Source organism: Phacochoerus africanus, chromosome 15 (genome assembly GCF_016906955.1).
Source record: "Phacochoerus africanus isolate WHEZ1 chromosome 15, ROS_Pafr_v1, whole genome shotgun sequence".
Classification (NCBI taxonomy): Eukaryota; Metazoa; Chordata; class Mammalia; order Artiodactyla; family Suidae; genus Phacochoerus; species Phacochoerus africanus.
The window spans coordinates 101,363,495-101,383,755 of NC_062558.1; the positions used below are offsets into that span (position 1 = coordinate 101,363,495).

The 20,261-nt window shown below is 41.0% G+C and overlaps 1 protein-coding gene across 1 annotated transcript; it reads left to right on the forward strand.

The window, feature by feature from the left end:
* Positions 1–1,179: 1,179 nt before the first annotated feature.
* Positions 1,180–20,135, forward strand: LIPM (lipase family member M). Its single transcript, XM_047761627.1, has 9 exons — positions 1,180–1,504; positions 5,085–5,202; positions 9,816–10,014; positions 10,868–10,977; positions 12,181–12,317; positions 12,455–12,601; positions 14,465–14,536; positions 15,812–15,883; positions 19,324–20,135. Exons 1-9 carry the CDS (start codon positions 1,358–1,360, stop codon positions 19,591–19,593), a joined length of 1,272 nt encoding a protein of 423 aa, XP_047617583.1. The 5' UTR covers positions 1,180–1,357; the 3' UTR covers positions 19,594–20,135.
* The last annotated feature ends 126 nt before the right edge of the window (positions 20,136–20,261 follow it).

A 20,261-nucleotide genomic window follows, 5' to 3' on the forward strand; every position in this document is an offset into this window, starting at 1 on the left:
TACAAGGCAAGGCTTTTTAACATATCTTCCCAGTGAAAGTGGGGCTGAATGAGATTTTCTTTTCTTCTGACTGCATAGTATTTTACAGTCTTAAAATGTCAACAATGGGATCCAAAGTTCTATTCTAAAATTTTATTCTGCATAATTTCATAGTGAGCTCACTGTGTCCTGAGAACATGGAGCTCTGCCGAGTGTTGGGAAAATGCTCCCTCTGCTCTCCTCAACTAGGTCAAATTGCTATCCCTTAGCACAGATCATTAGTGGTGGGAACGTTGTGATTGGTCCTGATAAGACCTGCGGGCTCACCTCATCACACCTATGCAGCCAGCCCAGAGTGGGTGAGGCTGGGAGTGTGGGCAGGTATTTTCTCACAAGACTCATCATTCCTGTTCCAGCCTCAGCTCCTTCCCCAACCACATTCCAAAAGTCTTTGAATTAGTGTGGCTGCTGGTGGCCCAGGGCTGAAGAGTGGATGTAAAAGCAGCAAAATACTTACTTTAATTAGTATTTTCTTAAATTCTAACACATGCTTTCCTTAAAATGACAGTAAGTCTATTCTCCTGGCCTGCTTAAATATTAGTAGGCTAAGGAATTGCTCACATTGCCGCAGTTGATTGACCTGGGCATTTTGTTCATGAATGTAACTAGGCTGCAACTTATTTTATTTGTTGCAGATGGTTTAATTACCAGGTGCCCACCAATTAATCTCTCAACCATTAACTAGTGATTACAAGCCCAAATAAAATTTCTGTCAGTGTGTATTTATTTGAGCTAGCTAGAGAGAGCCTACAGATGGAAGATTCATTTTCTTCCAATCAGTGTTCTCCCCCATCACTAAAAGTAAAAGATGTCCTAAAAACTTTTGACATTTTAAATAAAAATACTTACCACTACACTAATCTCCAACCAAAGGACAGTAGTCATCAAAGCCCCAGAATGTGACTCTAGAAGGTTGTTTCCTGCAGAATTCATGGCTTTCTACCTATCCAAGAAAGATAAGAATAAGGAATAAAAAGAAAATGATGCTCCCTATGGTCTGTATTACCTGATGATGAACAGAGATTTTATGGACTGTATCATATGCACGTAACTCCAGGTTGCATCAAAGGAAGTTCTACACATAAAGTTGTGTGAGGGAGTGGGAGGAGCCGGATGGTATTGGCACATCCTCATGGTGTTCTCGTCCTACTTAGTGTCCTTTCATTCCTCTCCACCAAGCTTGTTCAATTTGCTTCAGAATTGGGGGAAGAAATTACAGCTGGAAAATGCATGAACGAGTTTTTAAAACCTACAGGTTCTTCTGACTTTAGCATCAGTTGTTATATTGCCAGGTAAAGATAAATGCAGATGTTGGACCATGTCAAAAATCTTGTCAAGAGAGTGGATTGTTTCATACAGAAATGAGATGTGGCTTCTGATTCTGGTGGCATACTTGTTCCAGAGAAATGTGAATTCAGGACACATGCCTACTATAGCTGTGGACCCAGAAGCATTCATGAATATTGTAAGTTGGGATTTTTCCATGTTTTGGGGGAAATGAAGTGCCTTACATGCTGTTATTTGCATCTGTGTATTATCTGCATTATATCTATATACAGTGGGATTTCTGCTGACAAAACAGTCATAAACTTACATACTGTACTAGAAAGAACTCTAAACTGGGAGTGAGTAGACCTGGGCTCACTGTGAACAAATTCAGTCCATTTAGGTGAGTGACTTAATCTCTTTGAGCTTTAGACACAATTTAAGTTTTAATTGAATCCTTAGGTTCATTTTACAAGTAGGTAAATCACTGCAATGTCTTGGGCCAAGCTCAGACCCATGATTATCTCCATTTGGTCTGGGCTTTTTATTCTTTTCCTATTTTTTCCAATATTAGAAAGGTGTTAGACCTCGCCTCTTATGATCAGGACAGTCAATTCCGGTAACACTCTGTGCCGTTTTAACCTAGTTAATCCTGGTTTGGACTGATAACTCTGTTGACTGGCAGTAAAAGGACCCTTATGAATACTAGAGAGGGCCTTCTGTGAATAAAGTTCATGAATGATGTGATGTATCTAGATGCCCCAGACAGTTATTTTTGGCTTCCTTTCACATTTTTAGTTGAGTTTTAACAATGTCCATCATGTAGCTATACTTATCCCATAGTAGACGTTGTGATGAAAGCTACAGAGATGCTATTTTACTTCATCTTCATTGCTCTTTGCAGTAAATAGGACCATCCCCATTTTTATAATCGAGGAGCTGAGATTAAAGGAGTTAAGCAACTCACATCAGGCCACACCCCTGGTGGGTGGTGAAGCTACAATTTACATCCGGGCCTGCCCCAACACAAAGCTCATAATTGCAACCTCGATGCAAAAAACCTCCCAGGGGAGGAGAGGCTACTTCAGGTTGAATAAGATGGTGGTGTATAGTGTTCATGTGCTATAGACTTAGTATAGATTTCACCTGCCTGTATCCAGAATTGAGACACTTTTTACAGACGCCTGCTTGAATGAATTCTAAAATTCTGACAGGCCATGGTAATATTCTGAATCTACATGAATGCCCAGTATCAGGTTTCTTTTGACCATTCCAATGATTGACTGTCTCTTGATGGTTATCAGATAGTCAGCCAATTGGTATAGGTCCTTAAGAGCCATCCTTGTGGCCCTAAGCAGTTCCTGTACAGATTCTTCTGGGTTGTGGAGTGAAAGGCATCTCTTTAGTTTCAGGTAGAGCCAGTCTCCCAGGGCCTCACCCACTGGGTGTGCCTGGCATCTAAACACTGTTGGGGCTTCAGGAGCCCTAAGACTAAACTCCATTGAAATGGACTCTGCTTTTGAGCAGTTATCCAAGGAGAGGCAGAGTGAAATAGAAAGGTTGTAGACTCACTCCTAGAAATTAAATCAAATAGAATAAAAGTGCTTCAGAGTCTGAATGGGTTCAACTCTGTGTGCTAATCTATATGGATATAATTTATCCTATATTGTGGTATACAACTGGCCTCATTCATGTATTTTTCTAGCTCATGTTAACTGAGCAGCTATTAGGCCCCTGATACTGTGCTATGCACTGAGGTGACACAGGGATCTAAACCCTGACTTCATGGAGTTTACAATCCAGCAGGGATAATAGCCACTCAATTACCAATCACAAGAGCAGTGAAATTAAAGAAGGAAACCTAAAATAGGGGGGAACCTATTCAGGGAATTAATGAAATTTTTTTCTGAAGAAAGGTTTCCTAACCAGAAGCCTGAAAGATGAATAGGAGTTACATGACAGGGGTGATTTTTTAATTATAGTAGTAGCCAGCACTCATTGAGTCCCTACCATGTGCCAGCTAATCTGGTTGGTGTTATATGTGCATTATCTTTTTACATTCCTTGCCATGAGCCCATGGAGCATAAACCATTGTTGTACCTAATTCACAGATGAATAAACTGAAGAATAGGGGCAGACTAACTAAATTTCCTAAGATCATTTATGTACTAGTGTTAGAGCCAGGTTTTAAAAACTCAGGTGGGAGTTCCCCTTGTGGCACAGTGGAAACAAACCAGATTAGTATCCATGAGGATGCAGGTTCGATCCCTGGCCTTGCTCAGTGGGTCAAGGATCCGGTGTTGCCCTGAGCTGTAGTGTAGATCACAGACATGGCTTGGATCTGGTGTTGCTGTGGCTGTGGTGTAGGCCAGCGGCTACAGCTCTGATTCAACCCCTAGCATGGGAACTTCCATATGTCACAGGTATGGCCCTAAAAAAGCAAAATAGAAATAAAAATAAATAAATAAATAAATAAATAAAAACTCAGTTGGTGTGATCCCAGGGTCTTTCTCTTAACTATTATGCCCTTTTGTCTATATACTACCCTGAGTATTGGCACCTAGATTTCTTATCTCTTGTTCCTTTAAAATCAGTATCTAATAGGAGTTCCCTTATGGTGCAGCAGGTTAAAGATGTGTCATTGTTACCGCTGTGTTTTGGGTTGCTGCTGTAATGTGAGTTCAATCCTTGGCCCAGGAACTTCCACATGTGGGTGCAGCCAAAAAGAAAAAACAAAAAAAAAAACCCCGAACAAACAGAAACTGATAGAAATAATTCCCTTCTTCTCTAAGCAATGACAGTGGTCAGAAACTTGGGAGATTTCTGCAGCTTTGTATTTTACAAAGAGTTTCTATAGGTAACAACTGTATAGAGTAGGGGTCCTTAACTAGGGGTCCATATATAGGGAATGAGATGCCCCTGAAAGTGCATAAGTTGTCCACATGTATATCCCTATTTACAGTTTTCCTCAAACTCACTGAGGGATCCTTGCCCTAAAATGTTACAAACTTACGGTCTGCCCTCTGTGACTGTGGAACTCACCGGTACAGAGCATTGATGTATTAGCCCATCTTATGTAAGGGACTTGACAGTCCTCCCATGTTGGTACCCATGGCGGGGGAGGCGGGGTCCTGGAGTCAACCCCCTTCAGATACTGAAGAACCACTGTTCTGCTCTTGAGTCTGTGGTTTGAAACCTGAAAAGAACCTTAAGGAATACTTGGCCCAGGAGTCCGCATAACCTGTCCTGAGACAGCAGCCCCATTGGCTGCATTAGAACTACCTGACCCCTGGCCCATAGTGGGCTCGGGAATATTTACATTTAGGTGCCCCAGATGTTCCTGACATATGCCAAGGTTTTGGAATCAGAGCTCTTGTCCAGTGGTTCTCAAATGTTAGAGTGCATCGAAATTTCCTAAAGAGTTTATTAAGACACAAACTGCTGGGCCCCAGCCTCAGAGGTCTTGATTCATTAGGTTTGGGTGGAAACTGATCATTCTGTATTTCTACCAGGTGCTCAAGTGATGGCAGGCTCTTGGTTCAGGGCCCGCACTTTAAGAACTACCCTTCTAGTCCAATCTCTGCATTAAAGATGAAAATGAGAACTGAAGAAGGTTGGCTAATTTTTTTTAAAACATAACATAATTATCTAGAGAAAAGAAAGGAATTTCTTGTCTATCTCTTTCAGCATCAAGGAATCTGTTTTTTACTTTTGGATCATTGAGAATGTAACTATGCAGAACCTAACACACACACAAATCATTTGTGATTTTTCCATAGAGCGAAATCATCCAACACAAAGGCTATCCCTGTGAGGAGTATGAAGTTGCAACAGAAGATGGATATATCCTTTCTGTTAACAGGATTCCACAAGGCCTTGTGCAACATAAAAAGACAGGTATGATTCACCCTACGTCACTCCAGCATGGCGGTCTTCCCTAACATAAAGACTTCCTTGGGATTTGAGTGTATAGAAGGGAGGCTGGGATCCTTGTACAGACTGGGCCCATTGTTCTGGCCAAAAGGTGGCTTCAGTTCCTCTGTTATCCCCATCACCACTGCCCCACCCCTGATTGTGTCAAATAAACATAGTGTTTGCTTTTAAAAGCCCCTCAAGAAAAGTTCATTTCTTTGGAGTTCCCCTATGGTGCAGTGCATTAAGGATCTAGCATCTCTGTGGCAGCTCTGATTTGATCCTTGGCCTGGAAACTTGCATATGCTTTAGGTGCAGTGAAAGAAGGAAAGAAAGAAAGAAAGAACAAGAAAGAAAGAAAGAAAGAAGAGAAAGAAAGAAAGAAATACAAGAAAGAAGAAGGAAGGAAGGAAGGAAGGCAAGAAAAAGGAAGAAGAAGAAGGAAAAAAAAAAAAAAAAAGCGAGGGAAGGGAGGGGGGGGATGGGAAGGAGGACGGCTGAAGGAAATGCGATTTGCCAATGCGTCCCCCTACAAACAGAATAGAGGAGGAAGGACGGAATAAGAAAAAAGAAAGAGAGAGAAAGAAAGAAAATTTAATTTCTTGACCCCTTCCAGAACTTCCATTCCCCAAACCTTTGCTATATAGATATTCTAGAATATCCACAGATGATCTCTTAAACAGACCACTCCAACCCTTGCTCATGAAGAATGAAAACTCCAACCTGTAATCTGGCACCCACACTAGCACACTCTATTATCCCCATCCAAACAGCCCTTTAAATATTTAGATGTTGTCCAGCTTTTTACTGAAGCCTTTCAAAGAATTGGGCACTATAAGCACATCTTGAATTTTTGGTACATATTTCCATAGTTTAAGGGGGATTTTTTTTTCTGTGGGATTTCCAGCTATTGTTGTATTTTTAAAAACTCACCTTCATTACTAATTAAAGTGTGCCCATTCCTCTTCCCTTTGGCTCTATTCCTTTTACTACTCTAGCTATGTGTGTATAGCAGCAGCTGTATTACCTAACATGAGTACAGGTCATGCAATTTCTTATTGTCTTCTTTCTATATGCCAGGTATGATGCTAAGTGCTTTATTTGCACTAGTCCTATTTAAGTTTCACAATAGTCCTAATAAATTGCCACTTGCAGAAGTTAAGGAACTTGCCCAGAAAGTCTATGCTAGTACTTGCTAGTATATTGCAAAACCTGCACTCAAATTAAGATCTGTCTGCCAGCCTAGCCCATGTTCTAACTAGGACCAGAAAATGATGAGTGAATATTACTGAGGTTTGGTGGAAAGAAACTTCACAGTTTAAATTCATTCAATTTAAATTTGTGCAGCTTGTTGAAAACCAGCTTTTTTAACACCAGCTGAACAGCTGTGCTCTATATATATCCAGCATGTTCACATCTCAGTGCCTTTGAATTTACAGGTCTCCCTCTGGACCACTGTTTCATCAGATATCTGTGCCGTTAGCCCTGCCCCTTCTTTTAGGCCCTCTCTATCACATTCTTCTCCTGACCACCCTATTCAGATTAGCAACCCCTTGCCAACTATTGAGATCTAGCCCCTTATCCTTACTTTTCCTTATAGCATTTAACAACCTGGTATGATAGATATTTGCTTATTTTTTTTATTATCTGTCTCTCCCAACCAGAATGTAAACTCAGGAACTTTATCAATTTATTCAAAGTTTAAACTAGTTCCTTAAAAAAAGTGCCAAGCACTTGGCAGTTGCCAATAAATATATGTGGAATGAGTTAATGAATTTTCTATAAATGAATGAATAGCCTGGAGACACACAGAGAAATTTTTCACTAAATCTAGAGGGTATCAGCAAGCCACGGTTCTTTCAAGCAGTGGAGAGACTGTGGCACTTTGTAAGCTTAGGGGTCACCTGTAGCACCTGTACATGGATGGAGTTGTTTTCTCACGTCCTGTTTGTTTAGACTCTTTGCTCATTGCCCAGGCACTTGGAGTTCAAGGTGTCAGCCTTTTGGGTCCATTCAGTGCGGAATACTCCCCTCTAGTGGCTGAGGTGTTCCTGCAGCTCCCAATGGCCTCTAAGGAAGAAATCTCTGAGCAAGGAAGGGAAAAAAGTTTTCTCACCATCTTTTCAAAAAGAGAGCCAATGAAATTCATACTGAAAACAATTGAAATATATCTATAATCTTGTGACAAAAGCCTTTTTAAATTTTCGTTTTATCAGATAATTTTGTTAGCATCAAATATTTACACCAAAAGGGAAAAGTATTTACATCCTCGGAAATGACAGCTCTTTATGAGTAGCCCTTTCACACTCACCTGCTGCTGTAGCGTAAATGAAAGTCCATGACTCTAGGGTATATGTGAAATGAAATAAATCATTTATAAGCCAGTTGTCTCACAAGGTGAACCACCAGTACAAACCGTACTGTATTGCTAAGGAGCGCCAAGCTGTCCCCAACCGTGGGAAATGTCCTTCAAGATTGCAAAAACGAGCAGTGACCACTTTAGTTTGATCACCTTATGTTGTGGTCACCTCCTTGAGAGCTAAGAGGATGAACTCAATAACCAGACACAAAGGAAAACCTTAAATAACTCTGAGTTCCTTTCTCCCAGTCCTGCACTAGCAACCCTCCTGTTCTCTCCCCAGAGGGATAAAATGAGGCAAACAGAATTCATGAAGATTACCCAGATGCTGGATTAGTTTGTTGTAGAAAGGTCCTTGTCCTATACAGTGGCCCCATATGAACTGAGATCTCTGAATAGTAGGCGCTGCTTCTTATAAGAGGTCGGGCATTTCTATTTGGCAACATTAATTTTTATCACTTTGTTAAGGCAGAATCTGCTGTTGTTCTACCATAAAGTTAATATTTTTTCCTCTGTAATTCGTAAAGAATTTGAGAGGTGCTACTTTCAGGATATGTAAATATCTCTTCAAACTTTTACTCACTAATTTTAGCATCTATTTATGAGTTTATAACATCATCAAGCTTTCTGTATTTACTAATTGGTATTATACAGTAAATAAGAGCTTTTCATTCTCCTCTTATTGTTTCTTCATTTTTTATTGACATCAGTGTTGACGTGCATTTTTCTTTTTCTTTCTTTCTTTCTTTCTTTTTTTTTTTTTTTTTGGTCTTTTTGCCATTTCTTGGGCTGCTCCTGTGGCATATGGAGGTTCCCAGGCTAGGGGTCGAATTGGAGCTGTAGCCACAGGCCTACACCACAGCCACAGCAGTGTGTGATCCGAGCTGCGTCTGCGACCTACACCACAGCTCACGGCAACGCCGGATCCTTAACCCACTGAGCAAGGCCAGGGATCGAACCCGCAACCTCATGGTTCTTAGTCGGATTCGTTAACCACTGCACCACAGTGGGAACTCCGACTTGTGCATTTTTCAAATTTATTTAATAGAATATAATTTATACCATCATTGTTTATTCTGATGCTCAAACTTTCCCATGTTTGAACATGGGAAGCTTCTTCAATCTAGCTTGTAGGTCCTTTTGACATGAAAAGTTCCTAACTGGAGTTCTCACTGTGGTTCAGCGGGTTAAGAACCCAACACAGTGTCCAAGAGGATGTAGGTTTGATCCCTGGCCCTGCTCAGTGGGTTAAGGATCCAACACTGCTGCAAGTTGCATTGTAGGTCACAGATGCAGGCCGGATACCGTGTTGCTGTGGCTGTGGCTATGGCATAGGCCGGCAGCTACAGTTCCGATTTGCCTCCCAGACTGGGAACTTCCATGTGCCGCAGATGTGGCACGAAAAAGAAAAAAAAAATTATATATTAAGTTTATATTACACATTAATTTTATGTTACTAGAATACATTATATAGTATACATTATATATGTTATAATATGAATATATACACTTTCATAGTTATAAAATATATACATAATATATTAACATAGAATAAGAAATTCTTATTAACATACACAGTTATGATTACCACATATAATTGTCTTAATCTTTATACTATACTGTCTCCTGGGGCACTTCTAATATCCTCTGGAGTGCCCAAAGTCTACTACTAATAATAACTACACAAAACAACAACGGAAGCCAAACTTTATTGATTCTTTCTCTGTGCCAGGCATTGTGCCATCTGCTCCTCGTGCACTATTTTATTTAATCATAACAAAAATACCATTTTTTTTTGTCTTTTTGCTATTTCTTGAGCCGCTCCCGCAGCATATGGGGGTTCCCAGACTAGGGGTCTAATCGGAGCCGCAGCCACCGGCCTACGCCAGAGCCACAGCAATGCAGGATCCGAACCATGTCTGCGACCTACACCACAGCTCACGGCAACGCCGGATCTTTAACCCACTGAGCAAGGGCAGGGATCGAACCCGCAACCTCATGGTTCCTGGTCAGATTCGTTAACCACTGCGCCACGACGGGAACTCCACAAAAATACCATTTTTTTCACGAGGAAATCAAGGCACAGAAAGTTTAAGCAACTGGCCAAGATAATCAAGCTAGCAATCAGCTGAATCAAGATGTAAACACAGGTTTGTCTAACCTGAAAGCCTTCAAACATTAAGGGATGACAGGAAAAGTGCAGAACATTTCACGCAGTTGAAATTTGCTTTTTTTGTAGGTCCCAGGCCTGTGGTGTTACTGCAGCATGGCCTGTTTGGAGCTGCTAGCAACTGGATTTCCAACCTGCCCAACAACAGCCTGGGCTTCATTCTGGCAGATGCTGGTTTTGATGTGTGGATGGGGAATAGCAGGGGAAACACCTGGTCTCGGAAACACAAGACCCTCTCCATAGACCAAGATGAGTTCTGGGCTTTCAGGTATACGAAAATCTTGAGAGTGGAGGCCAACATGGAGGTTTGGGGGAGAACTGAGTAAAAATATATGGTTTCTGGTATGTGGATAATTTACTTTGGTTGGCTTATCAATATCCTAACATAATATCCCCCAGTTGTCTTAATTAACTGGTGATTCTTCTGGGGCAGGTAAATTGGGTTCCCCAATTCGAAGCTTGGTCTAGCAAATGGGATGAGAACGGTGGTTGGTGTTTGGTGATTGAGGCTGGAAGGGCAGGAGCATAGGTCCATTTCTTGCAGGTGGATATCCTGGGACTAACTCTTCCATGAGTGATGATAAGGACTAGTAGCCCCAGAAGGAAAGAAGACCAGGCGGTATTAAAGATAAAAGGGCAGCCAATACACCTCAGGGACCATCAATTTCAATAACACCTCTCTCCCACTCTTACAAACGTTTTTAATGTTTTTATTTAATTTATCTATTGATATTCACCTTGTTCTTTATCCATTTCACCAGAGAAGGGCTCCTACAGCATCTTTAACATTTTTCATATAAATGAATCTGCATGGCCCTGTGCTGTTCTATTAATAGACTAGCAGGACAGACACCTCCAGCAGGAGGTGGATCGTGTGCTCAGTAAATGTTCCTTGAAGATGATTATTGCTCTATGGTAACATCTAGAGGAAACAGCAGTTTGCTAACAGCCTGTGACCCCCGAGGCACCCATGCATCACAGGTTTGAAACAAGTGTTATGAGGGGCACAGTAACAAGTTGTTGGGGCTGACAACTCGAGGGCTTGCTTGTATAACCCAGGGGCTGCTTTTGTTCATTTCTGATTATAATCTTTCATATTATTTTGTCTTTTCCCCTTGTAGTTATGACGAGATGGCTAGGTTTGACCTTCCTGCAGTCATAAACTTTATTTTGCAGAAAACAGGCCAGGAAAAGATCTATTATGTCGGCTATTCACAGGGCACCACCATAGGTAGGTTTCACAAAAAGCAGGTTTGTATACACAGAAGAAATGTGGGCATATGGCATGCAGCTCTGCCTCAGATCTGTCATCACACACTTCTCTCAGATCTGGCCTGCTCCTCTTCAGGGTCACGAGATTCTAGTTACTCTGTGCCCACCTCTCCCACAACTTACAAATATCAACTTAGAGAGTGTATAGATGCTCTCGAAATAAACACACAGTGCCTCAAATATAATGACCACGCCCTGGCTGTGTGGGATGGCCTTTTTCTCCCAAAGTCTCCAAAGAGAGCATCCCTGTACAGTGGGAATTCAGGGATTCGGTCTCTATCTTACAGATATAGACACTCAGGCACAGACTGACTTAACCAGGGTCCCAGACCTAATCTGTGGCAAAAATAGGAGTTGAAATCCTGTTCACTAGACAACTAATCGACTAGATTAAGTTACAATCTAGGTTTCAGAAAAGTCAGAGATCAAGGAAAACCAGCAAAACTCTGCTACCTCAATACCCATGATGTTACAGAACATGCTTGCTATCGATAACCAATTTCTTTAATTTTCAATGTCTTTCACAGTAGAGATGTATCAAAAATATCTCATAAGTGTCTGAGAATTAAATAAGAACCATGAAAGTTTCCCGCAAAATGTCTAACATATAGTTGTTACCTCTCAATTTACATGTATTTTCTCAAAGGCCATCTTATTGGACTGAGTAATTTAATCCAATAATTCAATGAGAACCTAGTCCTGGACAGCAAGTATACTAGACATTAGAGGGAACACAGAGGAATTATTGCTTCTGCTATTTTTCTCCATCAAGGGACTTATAATTTCACAGGCAAGTTAAAACACAATTACATGGGAGTTCCTGTTGTGGCTCAACAGTAAGAAACCCGACTGGTATCCTTGAGGATGTGGGTTCAATCCCTGGCCTTGCTCAGTGGGTTAAGGATCCAGTGTTGCCATGAGCTGTGGTGTAGGTTGCAGACGTGGCTTGGATCTTGAGTTGCTATGGCTGTGGTGTAAGCTTCGATCCCTAGCCTGGAAACGCACTATGTCTTGGGTGCAGCCCTAAAAAGAAAAACAAAAACAAAAACAAAAACCACAATTACATGTAATTGCTGAAATATATTGATGATAGTAAAATAAGCATTTTCTTTATTAGTTCTAGAATATTCAATATCCATGTTGACGTATTTCTTCTTTGCAGGCTTTATTGCCTTTTCGACCATGCCAGAGCTGGCTCAGAAAATAAAAACGTATTTTGCTTTAGCACCCATAGCAACCATTAAATATGCAAAAAGCCCTGGGACCAAATTTTTGTTGCTGCCAGATATGATGATCAAGGTATGCCACTCTTCAGAAAATTCCTCCTCTAAGCACAAGAGTCTTCCTGCCGAATTTTCTTAAGACATACACGTTTAAATTAAAGCCACTTCTTTTTGACTATCATGTCATGACTATTCCATTTCATACTTTCACAGGGATTGTTTGGCAAAAAAGAATTTCTGTACCAGACCAGATTTCTCAGACAGTTTGTTATTTACCTTTGTGGCCAAGTGGTTCTCGATCAGATTTGTAGCAACATCATGTTACTCCTTGGAGGATTTAATGCGAACAATATGAACATGGTAAGTGGGAGCCTAGTAAATTCTCAGCCTTCCAAAGCAAAGCTCCGAATTATCAGTCTCCTCCTGGAGGGTGAGCTAACTCCAGGGAAAACTTGAAGAATTGCTGTACTCCAAGTAATACCATTTGCCTCAAATCTTAATCATATGCAGAAAACGCTTCAACCTGGGCTGGGTCAAGGTTAACATGAGGGCATAATTTCATAGGTTAAAGATGGAAGGGGTCTTAAAGCAGGCTTACTGCAGTGAATCAACAGATGGAAAAAAAAAAAAAAGTGATTAGAACCCAGAAGTCAAAAGAGAAAACTGCCATGCACCTTCCAACCCTTCTTTTTACTTGGGTCCTTCAGGTCTGTAGTTCAAGTCTTTTGATAGGCTGTCGGGAAGTTTCTGTTTGGCTTCGGCATCAGCCACCAGCTAGTAGATGTCACAGTGGGTTCTTCAGGAAGCACACTCAGATGGAGGTTCGTGTGCGGAATGAGTTGAGGCTATGCCCTTGGAATAACATCAAGAGAAGGGAAGGAAACAGGATTTGGTAGATTTAAAAAGTTCAGTTGTGACGCAGTTGAACCTATAGGGATCTATGAAAATGGGATGAGCCTTCAGAGTTGCCCCAGGTTAGCATGAGAGGGCTGGATTTTTATACCCCCACAATCAACTAGTCATTTATGTTTCATTTTATTTTGTTTTGTTTTGTTTTTAGGGCCACACCTGCACCATATGGAGGTTCCCAGGCTAGGGGTTGGATCCAAGCCACAGCCGCTGGCCTACACCGCAGTCATAGCAATGCCAGATCCAATTCTTGTCTGTGATCTACGCCACAGCTCACACCAACACCGGATCCTTAACCCAATGAGAGAGGCCAGGGATCAAATCTTCGTCCTCATGGATGCTAGTCAGATTCATTTCCACTTAGTCATGATGGGAATGCCTCAACTAGTCATTTAATGCAAACAACACCAGTTATGGGGACACACTGGGCAAGGCAACTCTTCGCACAGGGAACAATCTCCTAAGGAGGCCAGATAGCGGAAGGCAGTGACCAACAGCTGGAGAAGCATGCTTTTAATTCCTGAAGATTTTTCCCCCTTTTTTAATTAATAATATGGTTACTAGCTACCATTGATAAGCATTTCATTTATTATATGCCAGGTACTCCCTGTAACAACCCTATGAGACAGATATTATCAATATTCCACTTTACAGATTACTAACCTAAGATTTAGTGGATTAAGTAATGCTCCCAATTTTGCCTAAAAACTAAATAGTAGAGATGAGATTTGAATACAGGTCCAGTTCTAGAGCCCTCAGTCTTTTATTTATTTTTTGTTCCAAGTTCGTGACATGTACTATAACAAGTAAAGCAAAGAAGGGAGATAGGAGTATTGGGAGTTTTAATTCAATTTAATTTTTTTTCTTTTCTTTTCTGGCCATGCTGAGGAATATGAAGTTCCCAGGGGGCGGTGGATCTAAACAGAATCACAGCTGCAACTTATACCACAGCTGCCACAACACGGGATCCTTAACCACTGTCCCTGGCTGGGCATCAAACCTGTGCCTCAGCAGTGACCCAAGCCACTGCAGAGACAACACCTGATCCTTAACCTGATCCATCTAAGAAAGTTTTCTAGAAGACAAAGTCCAATGTCTAACGAGAAATTTTCTCAAATGAAAATATAGGTGCACAGGGATACATTCAGCAGCATTTTTATTTACGTGCATGTGTGTATGCTCTGTCATGGATAACTTTGGATACTTTAGTAATATTCTTATTTCTCAGTCTGATACTCTGGAGGTTCTGTCCTGACAAAGTGCACGTGTTATGAGTTTTTCCACGTCCCACAAACTACTCGTGCTTTGTTACAGAGCCGAGTAAATGTCTATGTCGCTCACACTCCTGCTGGAACATCTGTGCAAAATATCTTACACTGGAGCCAGGTAAGGACACTCAATTTGTAGTCTTTTTCACAGGTCTTTGTGCATTTTGTCTGGAATAGCCAAAGGTTGCCCTTTGGACAGCCCACAAGGTAATTTCACGTTTATTCCAAGATAACATGTGATTCTATCAACGGTCTTTCAACTGTGAATTTGATCTAGAACATTGAAACTTTTCAGGATATGGGTGGAAAGGATTAGTCCTAGAACAACTTTAGTGGACCTTAAAAGTGTGAATGCAGATAGTTTAAGTTAGACCTTTCTCTGACTCTAACCTCTTCAAAGATGAGGCTGGGGATTGTGTTTCCACCTTCTCCTTTCCGCTCTTCTAGAAAAACAGCGTGGTCAAGGAGTAATAAAAATTGCAAAGGTGACCTAATAACCCAAGGAGGTTTTCCCAGGAGTCCTTTGCACCACAGAATTCACCTGCAGTCACAGGAGAGAAAGTCCTAATTAACCAGTCACAGGAACTGTCTCTAGGCACAGGGGGGTGGGGCCGAGGTAAAACAGAGTTAGTTCAAGGACAATGTGACTGCTAATTATTCTTCCACGTTGGAAGAAGCACTGAAGCTAATACTGCTTCTTATAGATGATGCTATAGAGAGACCCAGATAAGCTCTGGAAGTAAAGATGGATATAAAACAGAAAGCTAGAGCATTACTGACCTTAGATTCTCACCTGCTAAAAACACCACTTTGTCAAATAAAATAAAACTGGAGGCTTTTAACTCGAGCAAAGGTTTTAATAGTGATGATGGTACTTATAAATCATAAATGTTGGTCTTAACTCTTTTTCTAACAATTTAGAGCCTAGTCAAATTGTTCTTCAAAGGTCATCGCCATATTTTAGTAGGGGAGAAAGACAGAGAGAGAGAGAGAGGGAGAGAGAGAGAAAGACAGAGAGAGATGAGGTCGGTGTGAGATTAAATGTTGGTCAGCTTCACCCAGAATCACCACATTGTAGAACTCCAGGGGGCGCTCTCCCATTGTAGCCTATGAAGTTGTGCCGGACATCAACTTCCATGGCCTGCGGTGGGAATACACTTTCTGGAGTTGCATAACATGGTGGTTTTAAGTATTTCTAAAGCTCGTTTTTCTCCCTCAAAATACCTTTTTCTTGGTTTTTCTCTCCATTAGGCTATCCTAACACTGAACAGAAGAGCAGCCTCAGCCTTTCTCTCGGCTTTCCTCCGCAGACTTGCTAGCACATTTTCACCCCTCCTCCCACCCTTACCCAGTGACACATTTGAATGCCATGTAAATTTTTGTTTCCCTTTAGGCAGTGAATTCTGGGGAACTCCGGGCATTTGACTGGGGCAGCGAGACCAAAAATCTGGAGAAAAGCAATCAGGTAAGAAAATCAAATACCATCTGCTGAAAATGTATCCTTCTGAAATGTGTGAGAGAGAAGTTATAATGGCAGCTTATTCTGGAAATAGGAATAAAATACAAGAATTCAAAGAGAAAGTAATTCTGGTTAGACTGCATTTGAAAATGGAAAATTTCAAAGCTTTGCCAAGAGTGGTAAATAAATTAATAAGTAAATTTTATAAAAGCTTTTATAATGCAGTAGGATGGATAACTTTTCTGATGAGGCTGTCTCTGTGAGCAAGGCACTGTTCCATGAACAAATCTTCTTAGAAGGAAGATGGAGTAGCCTTAGTGAAGGCAAAGGTATAGTCTGTGCTGGCTTCTAGAAGGGTCTTTTGAAGATAAAACAAAAACAAAAAACACAGGAATGAGGATGGCAGGGATGAGATTGGTTCATGGCATAGTAAAAAGAGTATTAAAAGACAAGTGAGAATTACTGTATTAGCTTTGCCTCTATACTACAAACTTGTGTCATCATGGCTAGGCTGCTTTGATTCTTCAGGACTCGATTTCTTTCTCTTTAAGATAAAAATTATTGAACTAGATCATCCTTAAGAGTTCTCCCAGGTCACACTTTTAAGGACTCTGTAATTTGCCAGTGAAAAATATGAAAGAAAAATATCACCCCAAAAGGTGTATGTGTAAATTACATTGTGGATTAAAATTAAAAAAAAAAAGTTGTGGAGAATTAGAAGTGGATATTATACTTTTTAGGGGCACAAAACCTCCACAGATGATTATGGGTTAGCTTGTGTGTGAATGTAAATGACTATTGACCACAGGAACTTAAAGCTGCGGGGAGCAGAGCACTTGTATGCAGATCTTTGAAAATCTTGCATGGTACTTAACATCTGCTTTGGTACCTCAATCAAGATATAAAAGGCCAAGAAATTGGACAGACCATGTAGCTCCCCTGAAGAGCAAGCTCTTAATCATACGTGTCAGCTATTTGTTTTAGATTCATCTGCATTGTTTCCTAAAATAAGTCTTTTTTTAATTTATTTTTTATTTTTGTCTTTTTAGGGCTGCCACCATGGCATATGGAGGTTCCCAGGCTAGCGGTTGAATCAGAGCTGCAGCTGCCAGCCTATGCCGCAGCCATAGCAATGCCAGATCCAAGCTGTGTCTGCAACCTACACCACAGCTCACGGCAACGCCAGATCCTTAATCCACTGAGCAAGGCCAGGGATCAAGCCCGCAATCTCATGGATACTAGTCAGATTCGTTTCTGCTGAGCCACAACGGGAACTCTATTTCCTAACATGTGTCTTTAGAGAAAGTATCCCAGTTCCAAGATAGATTTAATTTATCAATGTTTGACGTCATGTGTTAGAAAGTGACATGTGCAGAGTAGGTACCAGAAAATGGTCATTGGAAGAAAGAGAAACATACATACAAAAAGCTGTCATAGAATCACAGAGCCTTAGAGCTAGACCTGACATTTGGTTCAGTCTTTTCAACTGTTAGATGAGAAAAACATATTCCTAACTCCATAGAATATTCTAACTTTGATATCTAAGTTACTTATAAAAGATAGGTCTGATCACCAAATTCCCATGTGTTTGTGTGGAGGGGTGTTTCCCCACAGCAACAAGCAATTCTCCAACACCAGCTGGGTACAGTATAGTTTAACTCAATTCTGGCAATATGCACTTGGGGATAGCGTCCTTCCCACAGGTTGTGGGCTCAGTCCCACAAGACTGTCCTCCAAGTGGCATGTCAGCTGCAAGCCCAGGTTGTCACCTGAGCATTTGACTGACTGGCTATAAATCAGAGTTTCCCATGACCCCCTTCTCAGTTTTGACTAATTTGCTAGGTTGGCTCACAGACTTCAGAAGAATGTTTTACTTACTAGATTATCAGTCTAGTATAAAAGGATGTAACTCAGGAGCAGCTGGATGGAAGAGATGTGCAGAGTGAGGGAAGGGGCACTGAGTTTCATGCCCTCTCCCTGTGTGTCACTCTCCCCACATGTTCACGTGTTCACCAACCTGGAAGCTCCGAACTCCATCCTTTTGGGTTTTTATGGAGGCTTCATTACATACTACATCTAATTGAATCATTGGCCATTGGCACTTGAACTTAATCTTTAGCCCACCTCCCCTCCTTGGAGGTCCGGGATGGGACTGAAAGTTCCAATCCTCTAGTCACTTGCTTGGCTCTACTTCTGGAGCTCCCACCTGGCCCCAAAAGTCACCTCATTAACAGAGCAAAACACACCTTGATGACTCCTCTCACTTAGGAAATCCCGAGGGTTTTAGGAGCTCTGTACCAGATCCGTGGATAAAGAACACATACATGTGTCTTCCTGTAACTCGCAGTATCAGATGCTATAACTTAAAATTCTTAAAAGCCACAAAGTGAAATAAGAACTGCTGGGATAAGAACCCCAGCTCCAGGGTGGATTTTCTGAGTGAGAAATGGACCTCAACATTTCTGTAGAAAATTCTGGGTGCTGATTAACTTCAAGGGCTCCCAGCCAGCCAGCCTGATCTAGCAATTCTGTTTGAATAAGGAAGTCTTAAAGAATTAGGAAACCTAGGTACCCTTCTTTGGGTGATGAGAGACTGGATCAGGGATCTAATTTTTATCTCCTTTTGGTTCGAACTGCCTGAGTTCCAGGGCCATTGACGTCCCCACGGTTATAGAGACCCAGTCAAGCTGGCTGTGCCCCAATGGCTTTCAATTAGGACAGAAAATGCCCTTGAACACCAAAGCCCTTCTCAGCGGATTCTATCCTCTTCTCTTTCTCTGTGGACTATCTCCAAATCTAACCTCATGGAACTTTGTGAAATTATCAAAAGGATAATTATTTATAAATTATTAAAAGGATAGGAACATTATCTTTTGAAGGCAATTTATGCGTTAAATCTTTCTTAATAGGAAGGTAAAGAACTGAACATGTAATGCCTAAAATGCAAGGCAATGGATGTGGCCTTTTCATTTAACCTAGTGAGTTCTTACAGATAGCACCCCCATTTCACAGATGAAGAGACTGAGGTTCAGTGAGGTTAAGTAATATTTTACCTTCAAGTAGGAGCTGAAGCAGAAACTCTTAATCCCATTCTATATGGCTTATTGCCCATGCACCCTTCCTCACAACACAGGCATGTTTACTATGTTTATTTGAAAAGTAAATGATAATTACCTTCAGAATGGATAAGCTGTGAGGTCCTACTGTACGGCACAGGGAACTCCCACCAGTCACTTGGGTTAGACCATGATAGAAGATAGTATAAGAAAAAGGATGCGTATAGGTATGACTGGGTCACTGTGCTATACAGCAGAAATTGACAGAACACTGTAAATCAACTCTAACAAAATAAAAAAAAAAAGAAAAACAAAAAAAGAAAAGTAAATTATAAGTCTGGAAGTCCAAACGTTATCTACAATTAAAAACGATTCTTTTTTTTTTTTTAGCCAACTCCTGTAAGGTACAAAGTTAGAGACATGACGGTCCCTACAGCAATGTGGACTGGAGGTCAGGACTGGCTTTCAAATCCAGAAGATGTGAGAACCCTGCTCTCCGAGGTGACCCACCTCATCTACCATAAGAACATTCCCGAATGGGCTCATGCGGATTTCATTTGGGGTTTGGATGCCCCTCACCGTGTGTATAATGAAATCATACATCTGATGAAGCAGGAAGAGACCAGCCTTTCCCAGGGAACTTTCGGTGTCAGCTTGTAAAGTCTCTGATATGGACAAGTCTTAGGAAAAACCTCACGGAAGATATGACCGGAAAATGGGGCCGGAATCTACAGATGGAGGATTTTAAAGATTTCCAGCATTGGAAGCCTAGCTTTTAGTAGAAGGGAGATAGTGAAAGGAAGGCAAAGATATAATATACATTCTTTCAGATTAACCGCCCTAGAACTGACATTTAGTTTTCTTTCAATAAATTAAACTACTCATGGGGTGAACATAGGTTTCCTGTGCTATTATATATTCTGCCGCCTTAAAGGGTAGGTTTTCCATGACAGCTAAAAATTATCTAGATTTTCTTTATGTCATTCAGGTAAACCTCCTTAAAAGGTTTTTTTCTATGAGCCATTTTTTTGGAGTAACAAAGTGAAAGGACAAATTGGGACAGAGGCAGAGGTCTTGAATCTCTGGATCGTTGCTGAATTTGGGAAAATAGTCTAAACGTTTCTACCTTATTGCTACAGAAACAGCACGACCTCAGGAAGCCACACTGCTTTAACAAAAGAAGAAAAAGAAAACTCAATGAATAATATAGAAGAAAAGGCCATGTTTTATAGTTTAGTGTCAGAGAAGATACTTTTGTAGGATATTCATGAGTTTTCCAATAAATGAACTATGCATTGCGTAAGCTACCTGTGTGTGTCAGGACCTAA